A 20,306-nucleotide genomic window follows, 5' to 3' on the forward strand; every position below is an offset into this window, starting at 1 on the left:
GAGGGAGAGAGAGGGGAGGAGAGGGCGAGAGAGAGAAAGAGAGGGGGGGAAGAGAGAGGGAGAAAGAGAGAGAGGGGAGGAGAGAGAGAGGGAGGGAGGGGGGGGGAGAGAAAGAGAGGGGGAAGAAATGTGGGGATATGTGTGGGAGGCAGGCAGAATTAAGCAGCATCCACAGAAAACAAACAGGAGTAATAATGTGATAAAACACATAAAACAATCAACAATTGCTCATTAGAAGACGCCGTAGTTGTATCTTTGTTCTAATAATTCTTCACATGAACCACGAGCAGATAAAGTTTTTATTATCTGCTCCAGCTGTGATTTATTCTCATGCTGTTCCATTTCCCAGGAGCAGGAAGCATATCTAATATTCATGGACGGGCGTCCATTAGCCACACATTACGGTGTGAAGGTGAATCAAACAGGACATTCCTCAGCTCTGGGGACAGGGGAGGATCTGTCCGGTCCAGGGGTCCGCGTCCCTACCGCCCCCTACTGGCCCTGCTGAAGATCGACTGGCACAGGCGCACCGAATCCAGCTTATCTGTGAACATCTGGGCGAGATAGTAATGGAAAGCTGGTGTGAGCAGGGACGTCATGGACCACGGGGTGGAAAGCGTTGACAGAGAAGCCCACTCAGAGAAGATCGAGACTGATTATGTGGACGGCTGCTGAGTAGGCAGCTAATATTCTGTCGACAGCGCAGATCGGAGAGCCAAAGCGGAGGAAAGGAAGCAGCTATTATCCCGTTCGGAGGCGGGGAGGAGGGTGTGTGTGAAATTTCATACCCGTACGAGATGACGATGGTGATGGTGTGGGACGGGACATCTTTTGAGATGATAGGTTCCCGTATGACCAGAACTTTCCTGAGACTCCAGAGGTGTATACATAAATTCACTTTATAATTGTGTCCTTCGGGTAGATCGGTCTTCTCCACTTCTGCTTCCCTGTTGCTCCTCTGAAGAGGTTCTCCAATAGAAACAGTACCAGAGCGACCTCCACCAACACCGCCGTACGCTGGAGAACAGAAAACCACGTCAGGAAATAATAAACCAGCTCTGTTCTTTTTATTTAATGGAATCTCTAAGGCTGTGATGGCAAATTCTGGCACTGGCAGGGACACTCGGTGGACTGGAGACTCTAAATTAGCCCTATTTGTGAGTGTGTAAGTGAATGTGTGTGTGTGAGTAGGTGTCTTAGTGAATGTGTGTGTGTGTGTGTGTGTGTGTATGTGTGTGTTAGTGAACATGTGTGCTTGTGTTAGTGAACGTGTGTGTGTGCATGTGTGTGTTAGTGAATGTGTGTGTGTGTTAGTGAACGTGTGTGTGTTAGTGAATGTGCATGTGTGTTAGTGTACATGTGTGAGTGTGTGTTAAAATGAACGTGTGTGTGTGTGTATGTGTGTGTGTGTGTGTGTGTTTGTGAGTGTGTTCGTGAACGTGTGTGTGTTAGTGAATGTGCATGTGTGTTAGTGTACATGTGTGCATGTGTGAGTGTGTGTTAAAATGAACGTGTGTGTGTGTGTGTGTGTGTGTGTGTGTGTGTGTGTGTGTGTGTTTGTGAGTGGGTTCATGAACGTGTGTGTTTGTGCCCTGATTGAGTTCCCGCCACGAGCCAGACCTGCATTCAGTGAGTAAGTGTATGAATGTTGTGGAATATTCATTCACATTTACATTCAAATACAAGATTCAGGCCGTATACTCTTCCGGTTAATTACATTCATTAGTAGAGCACGTGGTCAGAACTGAGGCGCTGGGTGCAGTACCGACGTTCCAACACAGAGGGGCGCTACTGGCTGCTCCAGGCCTGCAGTTCCAGAACTTTCCCTTTTATCATCAGTCGCTGTGCTCATCATCCAACTAATATTTATTAAACGAATAACATGAACCACGTGAACCGTAGTTTCTCCGCCTTGAACACCTTCGCAGGACTGGACATTCTTTATTGTGGGTTGTATTTAAAATACGCAATTTCAACATTAAAAAGTCACAAACAGGGAAATAAAAAGGGCATTTCATATATACATTTTAGGACATAGTAGGACATTCTAATACTTATACAACACTTGGTACTTTACCACCACGTTTCTGATCATGTTACATTTCCTGTCCAGTCCGCTTGCTGCAATGCAGCTTTAGATTTTTGAAGTGAATTTTTGAAATGAAGTGGTTGTCATTGTGAAACACTCCAGCTGTGCACAGCACACGGTGACACAAATGGGGAGCAGTGTGTGGGGACGATGCTGTGCTCAGTGGCACCTTGGCGGTTCGGGATTCGAACCCACGACCTTACGATTACAGGTCCTTACCTGCTAGACCGCGTTTGTATACGCAAACCTCTGAACCTTGAACAAGATACTCCAGTTCATCACGGACAAAGCACAGAGAAAAGCATCAATTCTAACTCAGTTTGTCCTGCTGCAATAATGATAATAACTGGGGAAAATATATAATTCATTGATTTATTAATTAAACTTTATTATTTTCACGGGCACAATGTAATTCTCGTTGGAATAGAAATTTACCAGACGCCCTTGTCCAGAGCGACTTACAACCAGTAGTTACGGGAACAGTCCTCCCCTGGAGACACTCAGGGTTAAGTGTCTTGCTCAGGGACACGATGGTAGTAAGTGGGGTTCGAACCTGGGTCTTCTGGTTCATAGGCGAGTGTTACCCAGTGTCTTATTAGTCTATAGTCTTATAATGAGGCTATATACACACACACACACACACACACATATATATATATATATGTGTGTGTGTGTGTATATAGCCTCATTATGTTATATTATATATATATATAAATTAGACTATAGTCTTATTTCTTGATAGACAAAAAAGAAAAACAATGATTAGATTGTTTTATTGTGTCATTAATTGTTCATTGCGAACACTTCGAAGAGCGCGCCGCCTGGTGACGTCATGACGTCGCCGCCTGGCCACGTGACCAGAGCCCGTCCGTTCCCAGGGTTCCGTGTGAGCTGTTTGCCCCACCCCACTTCTCCAGCGCCGCCAGCCTCAATGTCCAATTACCGGAGAAAAGGGGCGAAATAACGCCGCGGATCCCGCCGTTTTCCGCGCCCGAGGTCCCCCGCGGCCCGCCCGGGGGAGGAAGCCGTCGGCCCGCGGGCCCGAGTCGCGTCCGGCGCCTTCCAGCCACATGTGCGTCCCCGCCGCGGAGCGCAGAGCTGTCAGCGCGGCCGGGGCGCCGAAGAAGCGAGAAAATCGCGCAGATCCGCAGCGTTCCGCCATCGGCGCGGCATCCGGGCTCCGACCGACCGCCGCGTCGGCCGTGAAAATCCGCGAATCCGCCGACTGAACGCGGCCGGAGGCGCAGGAGGAGGAGGCCCCTGGCCCGGGGGGAAAAAAACAGCCCCGCGGTTCCCGGAGCCCCTTTCCCCGCCGCGGCAGCATGGCGCTGCCGAGGCCCTGACGCGGGGCCTGCCGCGCTGAAATGGACCGGGCCGCCGCACACGCAGGACGGAGGCTTTTTAACCGTCGATGCCCGAGGCCCTGCGCGCCGTGACCCGGTGTCGTCATCCGCCGTCTCCGATTTCCTTTCGCTCTCCGGCGGTTCTCCTCCGCGTCCGGGACTCGGCCCCGCCGCCCCAGCCGGGAACATGGGCTGCCTGGGCAACAGCAAGACGGAGGACCAGCGCAACGAGGAGAAGGCCCAGCGGGAGGCGAACAAGAAGATCGAGAAGCAGCTGCAGAAGGACAAGCAGATCTACCGCGCCACGCACCGGCTGCTGCTGCTGGGTGAGCCGCCGGGGACCCCGCGACCTTTAACCCCGAGCCCCCCGACTCTCTCGAACCTTTACTCTGGGGTCCCCCCCCCCGATATTAAGCACGTTTGTGTGTTTTTAATGTCCATATTAAATGGGGAAATAGTGTGTTTTTGGGGTGAACCCAAAACCGGGGTTTCAGGGGGGAAATGTCCTCGATTCTTACGTTAGAACATTTTCTGCACTTTTGGACGCATGAGGGCTGAACCGGTCACACGTCTGGCAACATCGCTGGTGCCATGTGACACGACGAGGAAGTAGGGCGTGTGAGAGCCGTCAATCACAGGCTCGTCCCCTTTTTGGCGTTTGCGTTTGTACCGCAAGACGTGTTTTGTTGTTCGCCTTCCCGCGCAGCCCCATCGGGTCTCTGGTCCCGTACCTGCCGGAGAGGCCTGGCGCGATGTCGGTGGAAACGGGCCCGGCCCTGGTCCACCTGCTGGAGCCACGCTGGCAGGCTCGTCCTCTCGTACTTTGTCGCATATCGAGGACAACGTGGGGGAAACGGATCCGGTTAATAACGGCCGTTGGGTGGTGGTTTATTTGAACAAATTGAAAACACCTAAAAAGTTGGTAATGCGTCGTAATGCCCATTTAATCATGACTTAACTAGACATCAAGAAGAATTATTTTCCAGTTTAATGGATTTTTATTTCATACTCAATACTTTTTTGGAGGGGAATTTCCGGCGTCTACCATCGACGCCATCCAATCGTCAGATGTTTGTATAAGAACTTCTGTAATTGTACAGGAGGAGGAGGAGGAGGAGGAGCATGAAGGTCATTTTCTGATGAGCTGACTCCGCCCCCTTTTCTCTTCAGGCGCTGGGGAATCTGGGAAAAGCACCATAGTGAAGCAGATGCGGATCCTGCACGTCAATGGCTTCAACGCTGAGTGAGTACCTCGTCCCTGGCTGGAGTCCTACATCACCATGAACATCTTCGACGGCCGCCCAGCGTCCCTTCAGCCATCGTGGTTCACACACTTTACTGGACAAAGAAGCTGCGATGGGATTGGTTCTCAAGCAGTCACGTGACCCCGAGAGTCCCCGCGACGTTTCGTTTTGGTTGAGATCCTGAACAGGAGAGGTGACCGTTCTGAATATTGAGGGAGGCAACATCTACTCCCAACCAAATGGCCGGACGTTTACCTTGATGCTTCCGACTTCCCCTGATCTGATGATCGTCCCCTTTTTTACGACCGGTGCGGGAGTGCGGTTTGGTTTACGGATCTAAACAAAGTGCGATTTAGTTTTTTTGAGGCGACGCCGTGCCAGCTCAGATCTGCCAAACGCGTCCTCTGTATTTAACCGTCACCCTTGGTGAGCAGTGGGCAGCCATGACGGGCGCCCGGGGAGCAGCGTGTGGGGACGGGGCGCCTTCATCGAGCGGACCTCAGCAGTTGGCGGTTCTGGGATTCGAACCGGCGACCGCGGCCGCAGTAAAGTGATGAACTCCCGCACCTGGAGTGGAACCTTGGCCACTCGCGCGAAAACACGGAATCCCAACCGCCGAACTATACGGGAAGTTCTAATCGAACAAGATTTGATGAGAATTAATTGCACCTGTCAGGCAAATGAAGTGAAATCGAGCAGTTTAAGTGTTAATTTCGGTCAGAAGGGCCCGACGCCCCCTCTCAACTTTGCCCTCTTGACCTTTTTAAGGGTTCCAGTGATGTAGGTGAAACAGTTGGGGGGGGGGGGACTAAATGAATTATGGGAATTATGTATTTTTGATAGGGCAGCACGGTTTGAGGGAAAAGTCATATTGCGATTACTGTGATCTATATTTAGATATATGTAAATTTCACTTGCTTGCCTATCACTAAAAACTCATTGCCATCATAAAATACTAATTACTTAATCTTTACATAACTGCAAATGTTGTTTGTCCAATAATAAACGAGACATTTTAATCAAGATGTACTACTGGATAGAAATAGGATGTCGTTGCGTTTTTTAGTACAAGTTCACCGACACCCGACCCCGTAACCATTCCCACCCGGGCTGTTGTGACGTCGCACATACATTTACAGCATTTACCAGACACCCTTATCCAGAGCGACTTACAACCAGTAGTTACAGGGACAGTCCCCCCCCTGGAGACACTCAGGGTTAAGTGTCCTGCTCAGGGACACGATGGTAGTAAGTGGGATTCTGGTTCATAGGCGAGTGTGTTACCCGCTAGGCTACTAGCACATACGACTTGTGAAACGTGCTGCTTTGCGGGGTGGGCGTGGCTTTGGATGGCGAGTGTCGTGCTAATGAACCCCCTGCAATAATAAATTCTCTGTATTTATTTTATCTCACCGTGCGCCACGTAAGAACAGGAGTTGGTCTCGGAGACTTGTATGTGTTGTACTTGCGGTCGCCATCACATGACAACGGTGGCCGGGATTTGAACATTTAATACATTTACGACATGCGAAACAACTAGCCAGTCAATAAAACAGATTTACACGCAGCGAATCATGCGGAAAAGATAGGTACTATAGACCAGAAGTTCGTGGTCAATTTCGAACGAACGATCGGTAATGTAACTGTCGCTATGGCCCATGTACTGATAATCTGTCATTTACATTTACGGCATTTACCAGACGGCCTTATCCAGAGCGACTTACAACCAGTAGTTACAGGGACAGTCCCCCCTGGAGACACTCAGGGTTAAGTGTCCTGCTCAGGGACACGATGGTAGTAAGTGGGGTTCGAACCTGGGTCCTCTGGTTCATAGGCGAGTGTGTTACCCGCTAGGCCACTACCACCCGCTGACATCATTCCGCTTTATAGTGGCAGTGTTGAAGGTCCGATCTGGTGCACGTACGTGTCCTTGAGGACGTTTGTTTGTGTTGCGCACCGCTCCCGCATGCCTGTAGAGGTTTGGTCAGGTGGTGCCGAGGTTACCTGGGCAAATAAACGCGGGGGACCACGCCTCAGCACCTTGCTCAGCAAATTTTTCAAATTGAATTCCACGAGTCATTTGATGAAGAATCTGATTCAAATCTGGACGTGTGACTGTTTCCACGCCTAATTTTGACGGTCCGTTTGAGATGAAGTTCCGCTGCTAACGCTCTCTGTCTTTATGTAGAGAGAAAAAGCAGAAGATTCAGGACATTAAGAACAACATTAAGGAGGCAATAGAGGTAAGTAAATACTTCCTTCACCGTTCATCAAGTCTTCTGAACGATGTGTGTGAATATGTACGGACGCGTGGAAAAACGGAGCACGTATTGATCTCTCTAGACCATCGTGACGGCCATGAGCCGCCTGGTCCCGCCCGTGCAACTCGCCTGTCCTGCTAACCAATGGAGGATCGAGTACGTCCTCAACTTGGCCAATCAGAAGGATTTCGACTTCCCCCCCGTGAGTACTTGCCCCACCCACATGTGCGTTCTGCGGGGAACCAAAGCTCCAAAGTATTATTTATTTAATAAAGGTTCCCCTTGGATTTCTATTATCTGTATTAATTGTCATGAGTGTGTGTGTGTGTGTGTGTGTGTGTGTGTGAGAGAGTTAGAGAGAGAGATCTCTCAGCGCTTCTCTAATTAGTGTGGATCTGGTCCCTAATCACCACTCTCCAGGGCCCTTAGCTCTGAATGGGACTGTCTGTTGTGTCCCTGTAGCACCACACACACACACACACACACACACACACACACACACACATCATCCCAAAAGCACTACAGATGCTCCACCATGACAAGTTGATTTTGAAAGATTTATAGAATAAATAGAATAGAAATATAATATTCAGATCTGAACATCTCAACATGTTCAAGTCTTTGAGGTCCTTTAGTTTTAGGACGGGATAACCGTAAACTCTGTGTGTGCGTCTGTCAGGAGTTTTATGAGCACGCCAAGACCCTCTGGCAGGATGAAGGGGTGAAGGCCTGCTTCGAGAGGTCCAACGAGTATCAGCTCATAGACTGCGCTCAGTAGTAAGTAGCGTGCGCCCTCGCCACGCGCTTCCTTCCTCCGTCCGTGTGGGTTAACCCCGTCGTTGACGCATTGTCATTGTCCCCTGCAGCTTTTTAGATAAGATCGACATCGTCAAACAGAGCGACTACACCCCCTCTGACCAGGTAAGGACCTGTCGGGATCTTCCTACCGGCGCAAATGAAACGCTCATTAAAAATCTGGGTTTTCATAAGAGTCCATAAAGTTTTTGGAATACCCAATAAACATAGAACGTTCCGGAAGTGCATAGTCCCGTTGGTTCCGCGTCCCAGCACCTTCTACAGCTGATGGTCGATGCCCGTACGGCGAACTTGGCTGCGTTTTAGCTCGCCGCTTCTGTTTTATTTCCCCCCGTTGTTCGACTTTTCTTCATTTTTACAACTTCAGGATGCATTTCGCTGCACGTTGTTCCGGTATAAATAAAAAGTGGCAACCTTGAACGCGATTTTCCTCCCACCAGGACCTGCTGCGCTGCAGAGTTCTCACGTCTGGCATCTTCGAGACCAGGTTCCAGGTGGACAAGGTCAACTTCCAGTGAGTATCAGCGTCCCCCGGGGGCGTCTTCAGGCTGCGGACGCTCTGCCGCTAACCGGTCCGCGCGTGTGTGTTCGCAGTATGTTCGACGTGGGGGGACAGCGGGACGAGCGGCGGAAATGGATCCAGTGTTTCAACGGTAGGGCCGACGCCCGCGATGTGAACGCTGCGTGTGTGTGTCGCGGCGGCGGCACGGTAAGATGTTTATCGGATGTCCCTCTGTCCCCCCGCAGACGTAACGGCCATCATTTTCGTTGTGGCCAGTAGCAGTTACAACATGGTGATACGAGAGGACAATCAGACCAACCGCCTGCAGGAAGCCCTCAATCTCTTCAAAAACATCTGGAACAACCGGTGAGCGCCACACGCATGCAACATGTCACATTTATTCATTCTCAAGAAGGGGACACCCCAACAACCAAAATGACAGGCGAGTGGCGACACAGAAAAGCATATATAGAATAATGAATTCTCTTTTAAAGAATTTGAATTAAAGCCAAAACTCTTCGGTAGTCATGTTAGAAATTCAGTACCAGTCCATATCTAATTTAGTCACTGTACCTGCAATTAGCATATTAGAAACTCTCATTACAGGGAACTATCGCCACCTACTGGTAAGGGGATTAAACAGACTCCACCTTTTTTTTTTTTTTTTTTTTTGGTGACCCACCTGTTGATTTCTCCGGTAGACACTTCTTCCCAAATGTGATGTGGCTGGTAAGATGCCAGCACAGGGCTCTAGACTGACTTTTTGCACTTGGTGCACCAGCTCAAAAGTTAAGTCAAAAATTAAATCGGTGCTCACCCCGGTGATGGTTAAAAGCAGAATACACATTCTGTTGTGTCACCGTGTGCTGCGCTGCAGTGTATCATAATGACAATCGCTTCACTTTCGTAACCGTTACCTGCTGGGACACCTGATTTACTATTCTTTTGGAGCTGTGGTGGCCTGGCGGGTAATGAACTTGTCACCGAAGGGTTGCAGGTTCAAATCCCGGACAGTCAAGGTCACTTTCTAACTTTTTTATTTTTTTTTTGTGTAACCTCTTTTTTTTTTTTTTTTTTTTTTTTTTTTTTTTTCCCCAAGTTCCTTGTTAAACTGCTAATGTCATGATTTATTTATGTTCTGAAAGTAATATTTTCAATTATAATTTGTCTGCAGTTCTTTCACCTAAAACAGTACTGTTAGGTGAAAATCATTAATCTTATCTTGTGTGCCGTAGCATCTGTATCTTGATATATTGTTGCTGTAATGCATCATAATGCAATAACATGTTCCAGCTGTTATCTGCAGCTGTTGTCTGCAGATATGTTTTTTTTTTTTTTTGTCCCTGGTGATTATAATCATTTTTATGCTGATCCTCTCTTCCAGATGGTTGAGGACCATCTCCGTCATTCTGTTCCTCAACAAGCAGGACCTGCTGGCTGAGAAGGTTCTGGCAGGGAAGTCCAGGATCGAAGAGTACTTTCCCGAGTTTGCCCGCTACACCACGCCAGATGATGGTGAAAAATGATTGATTCTCCACCCTTTTTATTCCCAATGCTGCCATAATTCAAAGCTGTTCTGATGTGTGTTGCTATTCGTGTACCACACCGACTGTTTCTCGGTCTCTGCTTCAGCGACCCCTGAGGCAGGCGAGGATGCCAGGGTGACCAGAGCGAAGTACTTCATTCGAGACGAGTTTCTGGTGAGTGCGGCGCGGTGGCAGACTGATCCGTGCCGGACGTAGGGTTTTAATGAAGAATGCAAAGTAAAAAAAAAAAAAAAGACCTCAGAGGTCGTTAAGGAGGAGGTGAGGTGTTTCAGCATTAAACAGAGCAATTCCAGATGCTTCATGCTTATTCTGCCTTTAAGCAAAATATGAAGAAGAAAAGGCCAAATATTCATTTACCTAAACACTCTTTATTGCAGATTTTTCTTATTTTCATGATCCGGTGACCTTACGTGTATGGAGAACGGCAGCAATACAATGTTTTTTTTTTGCTTGCAGGAGATCATTCATGAGTTTGTAGAGCCCAGCCCCAGTTAAATTAAATGACGTGTTAAGTATGAAAACCTGGCAACACAGGCTGCTGTCTCACTTAAATGGTTATGAAAACGGGTGTTCTTGTATAGTCCAGTTTGCCCCAGAGGGCTGGACGTGGGCGTGGCCAGTCGGTAGTAATTTGCGCCTCTCCTGCCCCCCCCCTGCAGAGGATCAGCACCGCCAGCGGAGACGGCCGCCATTACTGCTACCCCCACTTCACCTGCGCCGTGGACACGGAGAACATCCGCCGCGTCTTCAACGACTGCCGCGACATCATCCAGAGGATGCACCTGCGCCAGTACGAGCTCTTGTGATTGGAGGAGGCGTGCGCACTGACTTCTGAAAGAGTTCTCACGATTGGAGGGGGCGGAGACTGTGACCCCCGCTGTTGACCCCTGACAACTCTGAGACAATATTGCCATTTTCTCTCTCTCTCACACACACACACACACACACACACTACTTTTTAACAGCCATGCCCTATTGTCATAAGCACACTTACACACACACACACACACACACCTTCCCACACTGTTCAAAACATGCACACACACACACTCAGTTATCGTAATCTGCATGGACGTTGGCTGAAACGTGAGCCTGGAGCTGCAGGATGGAAGGAACCGCAACGGAACGATTGTCCCGGACGTTCAGACGCGCCCCTGGTGCCCACCAGATGTTGACGGCAGGGCACTAAAGGGACGGAGACTGGCACTTAAAACTCCCACAATCCCTCAGTCAGCTGTCAGACTGTTGTGCCATTCGTTCGCGCGGCCTCTCTTCTGCCCGACTCGCTCTCGCCGTCCCTCCATCTCCTCCTGCCCCTACTTTGTCATTCTGTCCCCTGAAGTCTCCTCCTATATCACTACTGTCTTTTGTGGTCAGAGACTTATAAAAGTTATGAAAAAAAAAAAAAAAGAAATGACATATATGATAAATGGGACAAATGTATTCTCACTCATCCACTGTTCCCTGTGTCCCCTCCTCCTGTCCTCCTCTATTTTACTGCTGGACTATTATTCTTGTACAGACTGTAAAATGTATTCTTTTGTACAACTTTATTGAGAAAAAAAAAAAAAAAAAAACTTGTAGAAGATCCCTGTGCCTTGGTGATGACTGTGTCCATGGCCTGCTTGACGGCCACGCCCGTCACCAACCTTCTGATCGTCAGACACGGCGCTGTGACGATGCCCCCCCCCCCCCGCCCCGTTTTTTTTTATTTTATTTTTGTGTGTTCGCACGTGTTCTATAACGGAAAATAAAATTCAGACCAGTACAGACTGGAGTTAAAAACTCTCCTCGGACCAGACGCCACGGGCCAGTGTGGAACTCTACGTACCAGCTGATGTCGGTTCTTGTTCTTCACCAGAGCTGGAGATCTCAGGTCAGCTTTTAATGCGTCTGTAGACTGTGGCTGTCTAGACTGTTTTGTAATAATATCTATATGGACCTGGAACATCATCTTCCATCCTCATCCTACTACAATGGTTCAGAATGGACCAAACCAAGAGCTCGTGGTTTTCGTCTGTCTTGAAGACACACTTGGACAGAGGGAATTGGTCGGTAATTTCATTTTCTACAGCCATGTGGACTGGTGAAGATGGTAAGTTGTGCTCCGTACCGGGATTTGCAGGTTTAGGAAATAAATGGACTTATGGGTTATGGACCAACCGAGTCTAACGTTGAACAAAACTATCATGCAGCTTCAGGTGTCATCATGGACACCTAAGCCTTCCACCAATACATCCACTGGTCAGGTGGATGTCCTCATCATATGAGTTTCTTCTATGGTATCAAAGCACACTGCGGTACTACAGTGCATACTTAGTACAGGAATGCAGAGTGTTTTTTTTCATGTGTGGAGGCTCCACCCTCCAGAAACCCTGGGAGGAATGAAAGCCAGGACCGGATTGGGATTTTAAAGGTCCCCCGACATTAATTATATTTATAACGCTGATCAAAAAACACAGAAATCCTAGATCTGAATGGATGAAATATTCTTATTAAATACTTTTCTGGATTTGTAGTCACACTAAAAAAATTAAAGAGGAAAAACACTGCAGGCTGATCCAACTTTGATGTAACGTCCTTAAAACAAGTCAAAATGAGGCTCAGTATTGTGCGTGGCCTCCATGTGCCTGTATGACCTCCCTACAACGCCTGGTCATGCTCCTGATGAGGTTGCGGATGGTCTCCTGAGGGATGTCCTGTGGTGCAACGTGGTGTTGGTGGATGGAGCGAGACATAATGTCCCAGATGTGCTCAATTGGATTCAGGTCGGGGGAAAGAGGTCAAAAAGGATAGAAAGGATAGAGGATAGAAAGCATCGGAAGTGAGAAGTTGTCACCACCTACAGGGCCACGCCTTTATTGGGGACGTCTTGCTAATTGCCTAAAATCTCCACCTGTTGTCTATTCAGTTTGCACAACAGGATGTAAAATTGATTTTCAATCAGTGTTGCTTCCTAAGTGGACAGTTTGATTTCACAGAAGTCTGATTGATTTGGAGTTAAACAACACCATGTAAGTGTTCCCTTTATTTTTAGATATATGTATACTGATCTTGTTGGTCCCCTAATTCTGTATCTGAAGTTTCTTTCCAGAATTAGCCACTTTGATCCAGTTCCACAATGAGATTTCCCAGGACGCGCCGTTTCACCGTCTGTAGCTTTAAATGCTAATGAGGAGAGAGGCGGGTCGAGGAGGAGAGCGGCCAATAGAAGTTGAGCAGGGATTGGTAGAAATGATGTCATCAACACCATCCACCTCAATGTTTGGCACAGACAGGAAGTCGTGTCGCCATTTTTCCAGAAAAAATAAAATGAACCCACCGGTTATTCAGAGTCTCGCGTGATTGAACGAAAAAAAAAAACATTTGTGCTGATTTTTACATCCGATCACAGTGCGACTGTAATGCTTCACATGTTTGGATGCCATGGCGGTCAGCGGAGATAATGGAAATTCTCCGGGTGGAAAAAGCTTGAGAAACGGGAGGTAACCTTTCCCCTTATGTCGTCATAAGGGGACAAATGTTAAATCATCTCACAAAGCCACATTTTCATGTCGGGACCTTTCAATTTAAATTAAAGGTGAGACAAATGTGACAGCGTACACACAATGGTCCCATTCGGGGTAGACAGTTTTTAATGTTGTCATCTTAAAACACAACAGAAAAAAAATACGCCCAGAACAGTGAGTCCATTAGTATTCAGCGCTTTACAAAGCTCGTGACAGCCCATCGGTCCGCAGCTCCAGTCCTGCAGGGCCGGGATCCTGACCAACCTCCTCACCCGCTTCCTGAACCGGGTCAGGAGTGGCAGAACAGGCAGAGAGCCAAGCTGAGCAGGGCCCCGCCCACCCAGGACTGGCGTAGGGGACCAGCGGCTGATGAGTACACAGGTATGGCTGATGTGCGTTTAAAAAAAAATATATATGTATTACAGTACAGGTGAGCTGCAGGAGGGACAGACGGACAAGTGCTCCGCCCCCACCTCCAGTGTGTTGCTGAGGCAGCAGCCAATCACACACAAACGATCTTTAAAAAAAAAAAAAAGTGCAGTGTTACGGGTGTAAACGGTGGCGTGCATACGTGGAAACTTCAGTAGTGTATGATCTTTAACATGAAGGGCGCGTGACCTCGGATGAGGTCGCCTGGGCGTGGCTTTTGTAAAATCAACACGAGAACGAGACTGTCGGGGCGCTGTAGATCATGCTCTGGCACTCCAAGGAGCAATCGTTACAGGAACGTTACCTTAATTAACACGGCCGCCTGTACCTGTGCAAAAAGGAATGGGCGGGGCCTGGGACACAAAGGAAGTGGCGAGGGGGCGGGGCATGGTTAGAAGGCAAGCTCTGTGACTTGGGACTTTTTTTTTTTTTTTTCTCCATTATACAACTGCTTACCGCTCCGCGTCGTTACCTTAAATAATTTAATGACATGTTTTGAGCCCGTGTGCCGCTCCGGCCTCTACCGCACGGACGCATGCTGCCGACCGGCCCGGCCCACGCGGCCGCCCCCTTCAGTCTACAAGGCCAGCTTGCCGAGGATGACGCCGATGACGAAGAAGAGCACGCACAGCGCCAGCACGCGGGCGCTGAGGCTCTCTTCCCTGAGGGCGGTGCCTTTGGGCGGGGCTGTGGAGACCTGTGCAGACATCGCCGGGCCCTTCCTCCTCTTCAGCCCATCGTCCTCCTGTGGGGGACGGCAGCCTGGGTCAGTTGAATGAAAACTACATTTTATCCAATTAACCGCAGGATTTTGCAACGAACGGTTGATTTGATCTTGATTAATTCTAAAGATTACTAGAATATTTCTGAATATATTTGAAACTGTTACAGGAACAAGTGTGCTAAAGAGGCTCAGGCCTCCGGAGCAGACCAATCCCTCTGGTTCAATGCGAATTATGTGAAAATGGCGTCACTTTGGCAAGAAACCATATTTGCGGATTACCGAACAACTGACCCGGATCTGTCGGTTCTCCTCCCGCAGCTTCTGCACCTCCACCTGCAGCCGCCGGCACTCCTCCATGATCTTCTTCACCTCCGCGTCGTCCAGCGAGGCGCTGGCCGACTTCGGCAGGGAGGAGGACGAGGGCGCCTTGCTGCCGTCCGCCTCGTGCTGAGGGACAAAGGCGCGTTACGTCCAATCCGATGTCGCTACCTCGATTCCAGGAGACACGGTCTCCATCACCAGTCTGGACATCCCGTCTCACCCGTTCATTTAAATGCACGCGCGTGCTTTTATACATTCACAGCATTTATCCGGCGGCCTTATCCACATGGAATCAGATTTGTGGCAAAAGTTTGAAACAAAACTATTTCTAATATCAAACAGAAATACGACGTTGGAAATAAGAGGTCGGATTTTCGACAACATTCGCTTCACTTGTGAGACTTTCAGTTTGATGGGAAGTTCTGGCGGCACCAGTAGCCTCATATTTTAGCATTACTTGTCAAATATTAATGCTTTCTGTGTTGATAAATCATATTTGCCATCTGAAAAGGGCCAAACCTCCCATCACAACTCTGAACAGCAGTGAGAGACATTTTCGGCCATATATGGCGCGAGATGTGTGCACACGATCAACTGCACCTACAATTAACCAATTGATTATGATGTGATCAATATCTGATATCTGTTCTTGAAGGCCACGTATCTCGCAGTGATAAGCGTTCCGGGGAACGGAGCTGTCACGCAAATACCTGCTGGCCAATGAGGCAAAGCTCCGCCCACACATTTACATTTACAGCATTTATCAGACGCCCTTATCCAGAGCGATGGTAGTAAGTGGGGTTTGAACCTGGGACACCGTGGCAAGTATGTTACCCAGTAGGCTACTACCACTGCACCAGAATACGACGCGTCGCGAAAAGACTCACGGTTTTGTCATTTCCAGACGGCATCTCGAACACGCATCTCAGCTTTGAGTCCATCAGCTCTTCCGGCTTCGCGTCCTTCCACTGCACAAGAAAAGATTCGGACCATTTCAGCAACCCATGACGTCACATGATCACATTTTTAGAAATGTTGGACTATTTATGTTTCACCTTTAACAGATGTAATGCAATGGGAAGTTTGCTAATATATCGCTCTCTCTCTCTTTTCATATGTGATAATACCCTCATGGGAAAACCGAACCATGTTTGCATTTTCCCGCAGTTGTCAGGTGTGCATGAAAGGACCCAAAAAATAAAAACACCCTTCAGTTCGAGATCAGAATAAATATTGGTTGTGATTGTGCTATTTCTGTTGTTTTGATGTTTGAATGTTTCCGGGGAACAAAAGCAAAAGTTCTCCGCACGAGCAAAATCCAGGAGCAGATGGTTTTTAACGTTGCGCCGGGATCAGGACAGCACTCACCACGCCCTCCATGTCCCCCATGTCTGCTGGGGCCATCATGGACTGGACCATGAACTTGTGTTTGCTCTTCTCACTGGGGTCGTAGTCGAATGGCTGCAGCATCACTGCAGTGACACAAACCGTAACACGTCATAACCACAAAGGCCCACAATGCCTGTCCTCCACCAGAATAATCAGGAGAGGTGATGGAACACCATAAATCAATCAATCATTCTTATTGTGCAATTATCACCATCTGTGCAACATGTCTAGTGCCATGCACCACGTTCTTACACATTTGTGGAGATTTGATAGACAACAATTGGTCAAATCTCTGGTAGCTGAAAATGGAATATGATTCCATAATTAAATTAAGAGAGCAGCAATTAGTCTTTAGTTCTAGCGGAATGATGCTGTGTTCACTAACATTTGATCAATGATCTTAGTAGAGCTGAACAGTCACATAAAACCCAATAAAATTCAAACTAGTTGAGCATCTGGTCAAACTGCTACTGTCGGTCCAATCGTTGGTTCTTATTAATGCATGAATACATCATAAAATAATTTTCATGGAGAACAAGGACACAGCGGGCGTGTACATATTGGTGTTTTCCTGATTTCAGGTGTCCGTGTCTGAGTGCGATGTGCAGTGACGAGGGTGTCCCACAATCCCCCTACCTGACACGTTGATGGAGGTCCCGGCCTCGATGACCCCGCTGTTGGGCCGCACACAGTACCGGCGGGGGGCCGTGGTCTTCACCTTGAAGCACACATTCTGGTCTGTGGGGTTGGAGAGTTTTAGGGTTGCCGTGATGACGTCTGTGAAGGGGCCTGTGGGTTGTGTAAAGAAGGAGACGCAGAATCAAGCTATGAATGATGCCTAAACTGGGATAAATACTCGACACTGGGGCTCCCAGGATCAACGTTGACCAATGGGTGTCGCCCCCTGCTGACCACAGCGACAACCAGGACCTCTGTCCCAGCGGTGGCCCAACCTACACCTGCTTAGCTTGAGTTTTCGCTTGAGATACGTCAGCTGGTCACCACCTGAATGCTTCTGGAAGAAGGCTGACAACAATTACAGGAGTCTCGTGTCTCGAATTTATGTTTAAAGGTCCCCTGACATTTTTTTTTATTAGTGTTAGTGGTCCCCTAATTCTGTATCTGACGTCTCTTCTGGTCCAGAATTACAGCCACTTTGTTCCAGTCCAACAATGAGATTTAGATGCTTTAAATGCTAATGAGGAGGAGAGAGGCGGGGCGAGGAGGACAGTGGCCTATAGAAGTTGACCGGGCATTCGCGGAAATTATAGTGGCAGTGGTGGCCTAGCGGTTAAGGAAGCGGGCCCGTAATCAGAAGGTTGCCGGTTCGAATCTCGATCTGCCAACATGCCACTGAGGTCCCCTTGATGAAGGTCCCTGTCACGGCTGCCCACTGCTCACCAAGGGTGATGGTTAAATACAGAGGACACATTTCACCTTGTCACTGTGTGCTGCAGTGTTTCACAATGACTATCCCTTCACTTTGATTGATATATATATACACACACACACACACACACATTTATGCTAATTTTTACATTCAAATCACAGAGCAACTGCGATGCTTCGCACGTTTGGAAGCCATGACGGTCGGTGGAGATAATGTCTTAGGGGAGGGGTGACAAATTCTCTGGAAACAGGAGGTAACCTTTCCTGTTATGACGTCATAAGGGGACAAATTCCAGATCCGACCATCTGAGATGCCGCTCTGGTAACGGTGAAGCAGAACGACCAATACACTCTTTACACCTATCTCCATATCTAGCCACTGCAGGACCGTAGACAGGCTCGGGGAACTCGTATTAAATCATCTCACAAAGTGACATTTCCCCGTCAGGGGACCTTTAATGCCTCCTGCTGCAGTAAGAAAAGACTGACAGGGGCGGGGCGGGGGTCACACCGGTGACTTTGTGGCCAGCTGGCTGCCACCCCGAAACAACCTCTGCTGCACCCAGCCGCCGCGAGCAGCCATTACCCAGCGGCGACGCGGCGGGCGGCGGAGACGCAGTGACCGCGGCCTGCCGCGACGCGCGGTCCCGTCGTGCCCCGCGGCGGCGCGACTGCACCCACCTCGGAAGCGGAGCTCGTGCTGCGGCTCCAGCAGCAGGACCTGCTCCTGTCTGGACATCTCCCGGGGACTGCCGTGCGGGACCGAGCTGGAGATGGAGGTGGCGCCGAGACGCGGATTACCGTGCAGCTCCGCTCCGAGCGCCGCGCGCACACAGGAAGGAGGGTCGGCGTGACGTCACGGGCCGCTTCGCTTCGCTTCGCCCCGCCCCCCGACTCGCTGCTGTGTAACACACGTCCGAATTGTGGTGTATTTATATATAACACTGGAATGAAACACATGCGGTTCGTAAATTATTCGTAATATTATTCATTATTCTTTAGGAACAATACACGTAACGTGGCATTTTAAACCTTGATTTGTTTAATAAACTGTTTTGTGTCGTAGGTCGTTGTGACGTAATTACTCGACGTGATGTCATGCGTCTGCATGGTTTCCAGCAAAATTGATGAACCGGTCGCATAACGCAGCGTGGTCGGTTGGACAGCGCCACCTCGCGGTTCATTTACATTTACAGCATTTATCAGAAGCCCTTATTCAGAGCGACTTACAATCCGTAGTTACAGGGACAGTCTCCCTGGAGCAACCTAAGGTGTCTTGCTCAGGGACACGATGGTAGTAAGTGGGATTTGAACCCGTGTCTTCTGGTTCATAGGCGAGTGTCTTACCCACTAGGCTACTACCACCTTAGTGGATGGTTCGTGGAGGTCGTGTCGTCATGTAGGCACCCCGTCAACAACGCTGGCACTTTAATAGGCTGGAATGCATGGCCTGTACACCTCTGTAGTTTACTGGCATGATCCAATCTCAAAACCTGTTTCCAATCTCAAATCTGTTTTCTCTGGCTTTTTGCTAAAGTCCTAGACCCTCATTTCACTTCATTTTGATGCAGTGTCAATTATAAAGTCCAGTTTATCACAGAGTCCCCCTGTTAGACACAGACAAAGTTAAATTCACCCTAGTTAGGCTGTCCTAGTTAGGGTACCGGGCCACTGTAGCACCAATATACCACCATAACCACATATTTCAGTATCGGTCGTACAGTGCAACCGTCTGCCGCTGCTTCTGTTTGTTTTTCTCCGAGACACGGAATCAAGCGTCCAGACTACTGGCAGACCCCAGTGAAGAGACCAGCAAATAAATCCTGGTTCCTGACAACTGCTTAACAAGGACATACCATGAAACAAACCAGAGGGTCACCACAGCCACCACCACCGTTACAACTACAGCTTCAGGGATCTTCAAATGGACCAGTAACATCATTATGGACACGTAATCTAACACATAATCTAACCATGACACTGACTACATCCTGGACTCCTCCAACCCTACAACTGTAGGACTTAGTATTATATCATCCCCAACCCTGCACTGACACCATTTGCAGGCTCACTCTACCCTGGAATTTTGTATTTTGTATTTTTCTTGTACTATTTCCTACATACATGTCCTCACTGAAGGAGCTGCTTTTAATCTCAGTGTACATGGATATAGGTACAAAAAGACATTCTATTCTATTCTAAAAAGAATGAACAACATGCTCTATGACATCTGCCACTTTTCTGCATGTAGGTGTTACATGTGCAGTTACATGGACGGTTTTGAAGGACCGCACCCACCCCTTCAGACGGTGATAAGCAGGTATCAGCACAAGTCAGCTGGAGGCTGCTGGGACGCCGCCGCGAGTTTAACCCACGTCCAGAGGTGTGATGCAATAAAGAGCAGGAAGATGCTATCCACCCATAATCCTCAAATTTTATATTAATTTTAGTCAAGCAATGGGCCAGTGGTGGCCTAGCTGTTAAGGTAGCGGACCTGTAATCGGAATCCAGAAGCGCCAAGGTGCCCCGTAAGCTGCCGGTTTGAATACCAAGGTGCCACTGGGGTGCCAATGAGCAAAGCACCATCCCCACACACTGCTCCCCGGGTGCCTGTCATGGCTGCCCACTGCTCACTCAGGGTGATGGGTTAAATGCAGAGGACAAATTTCACTGTGTGCTGTGCTGCTGTGTGTTAGGGTGGTAGTAGCCTAGTGGGTAACACACTCGCCTATGAACCAGAAGT

The 20,306-nt window shown here is 48.7% G+C and overlaps 2 protein-coding genes across 2 annotated transcripts; one reads left to right on the plus strand and one right to left on the minus strand.

Moving 5' to 3' along the window:
* Positions 1-2,957: 2,957 nt before the first annotated feature.
* On the plus strand, positions 2,958-11,241 carry LOC114794567 (guanine nucleotide-binding protein G(s) subunit alpha-like). Its single transcript, XM_028987211.1, has 12 exons — positions 2,958-3,758; positions 4,603-4,675; positions 6,865-6,919; positions 7,020-7,139; positions 7,617-7,714; positions 7,804-7,858; positions 8,194-8,267; positions 8,348-8,406; positions 8,501-8,621; positions 9,640-9,770; positions 9,888-9,955; positions 10,462-11,241. Exons 1-12 carry the CDS (start codon positions 3,620-3,622, stop codon positions 10,606-10,608), a joined length of 1,140 nt encoding a protein of 379 aa, XP_028843044.1. The 5' UTR covers positions 2,958-3,619; the 3' UTR covers positions 10,609-11,241.
* A 2,173-nt stretch (positions 11,242-13,414) lies between these two features.
* LOC114794568 (vesicle-associated membrane protein-associated protein B/C-like) lies at positions 13,415-18,425 on the minus strand. The gene is made up of 6 exons (XM_028987212.1): positions 18,245-18,425; positions 16,811-16,963; positions 16,154-16,257; positions 15,673-15,753; positions 14,756-14,911; positions 13,415-14,485 (listed from the first exon to the last, which is right to left on the minus strand). The coding sequence occupies exons 1-6, from the start codon at positions 18,300-18,302 to the stop codon at positions 14,318-14,320; spliced, it is 720 nt and encodes a 239-aa protein (XP_028843045.1). The 5' UTR covers positions 18,303-18,425; the 3' UTR covers positions 13,415-14,317.
* Positions 18,426-20,306: the final 1,881 nt, after the last annotated feature.

This window comes from Denticeps clupeoides, chromosome 7 (assembly GCF_900700375.1).
Source record: "Denticeps clupeoides chromosome 7, fDenClu1.1, whole genome shotgun sequence".
Taxonomy (NCBI): Eukaryota; Metazoa; Chordata; class Actinopteri; order Clupeiformes; family Denticipitidae; genus Denticeps; species Denticeps clupeoides.

Bases quoted from the DNA above. Each gene is read 5' to 3' on its own strand.
- LOC114794567 (XM_028987211.1), top strand. From the start codon at position 3,620: ATGGGCTGCCTGGGCAACAGCAAGACGGAGGACCAGCGCAACGAGGAG. The intron at 9,771-9,887 runs GTGAAAAATGAT...TCTCTGCTTCAG, and splicing joins CTACACCACGCCAGATGATG to CGACCCCTGAGGCAGGCGAG. The intron at 9,956-10,461 runs GTGAGTGCGGCG...CCCCCCCTGCAG, and splicing joins TCATTCGAGACGAGTTTCTG to AGGATCAGCACCGCCAGCGG.
- LOC114794568 (XM_028987212.1), bottom strand. From the start codon at position 18,302: ATGTCCAGACAGGAGCAGGTCCTGCTGCTGGAGCCGCAGCACGAGCTC. The intron at 16,964-18,244 runs GTGGGTGCAGTC...CACAACCCACAG, and splicing joins GCACGAGCTCCGCTTCCGAG to GCCCCTTCACAGACGTCATC. The intron at 15,754-16,153 runs GTGAGTGCTGTC...TTTCTTGTGCAG, and splicing joins TGGGGGACATGGAGGGCGTG to TGGAAGGACGCGAAGCCGGA.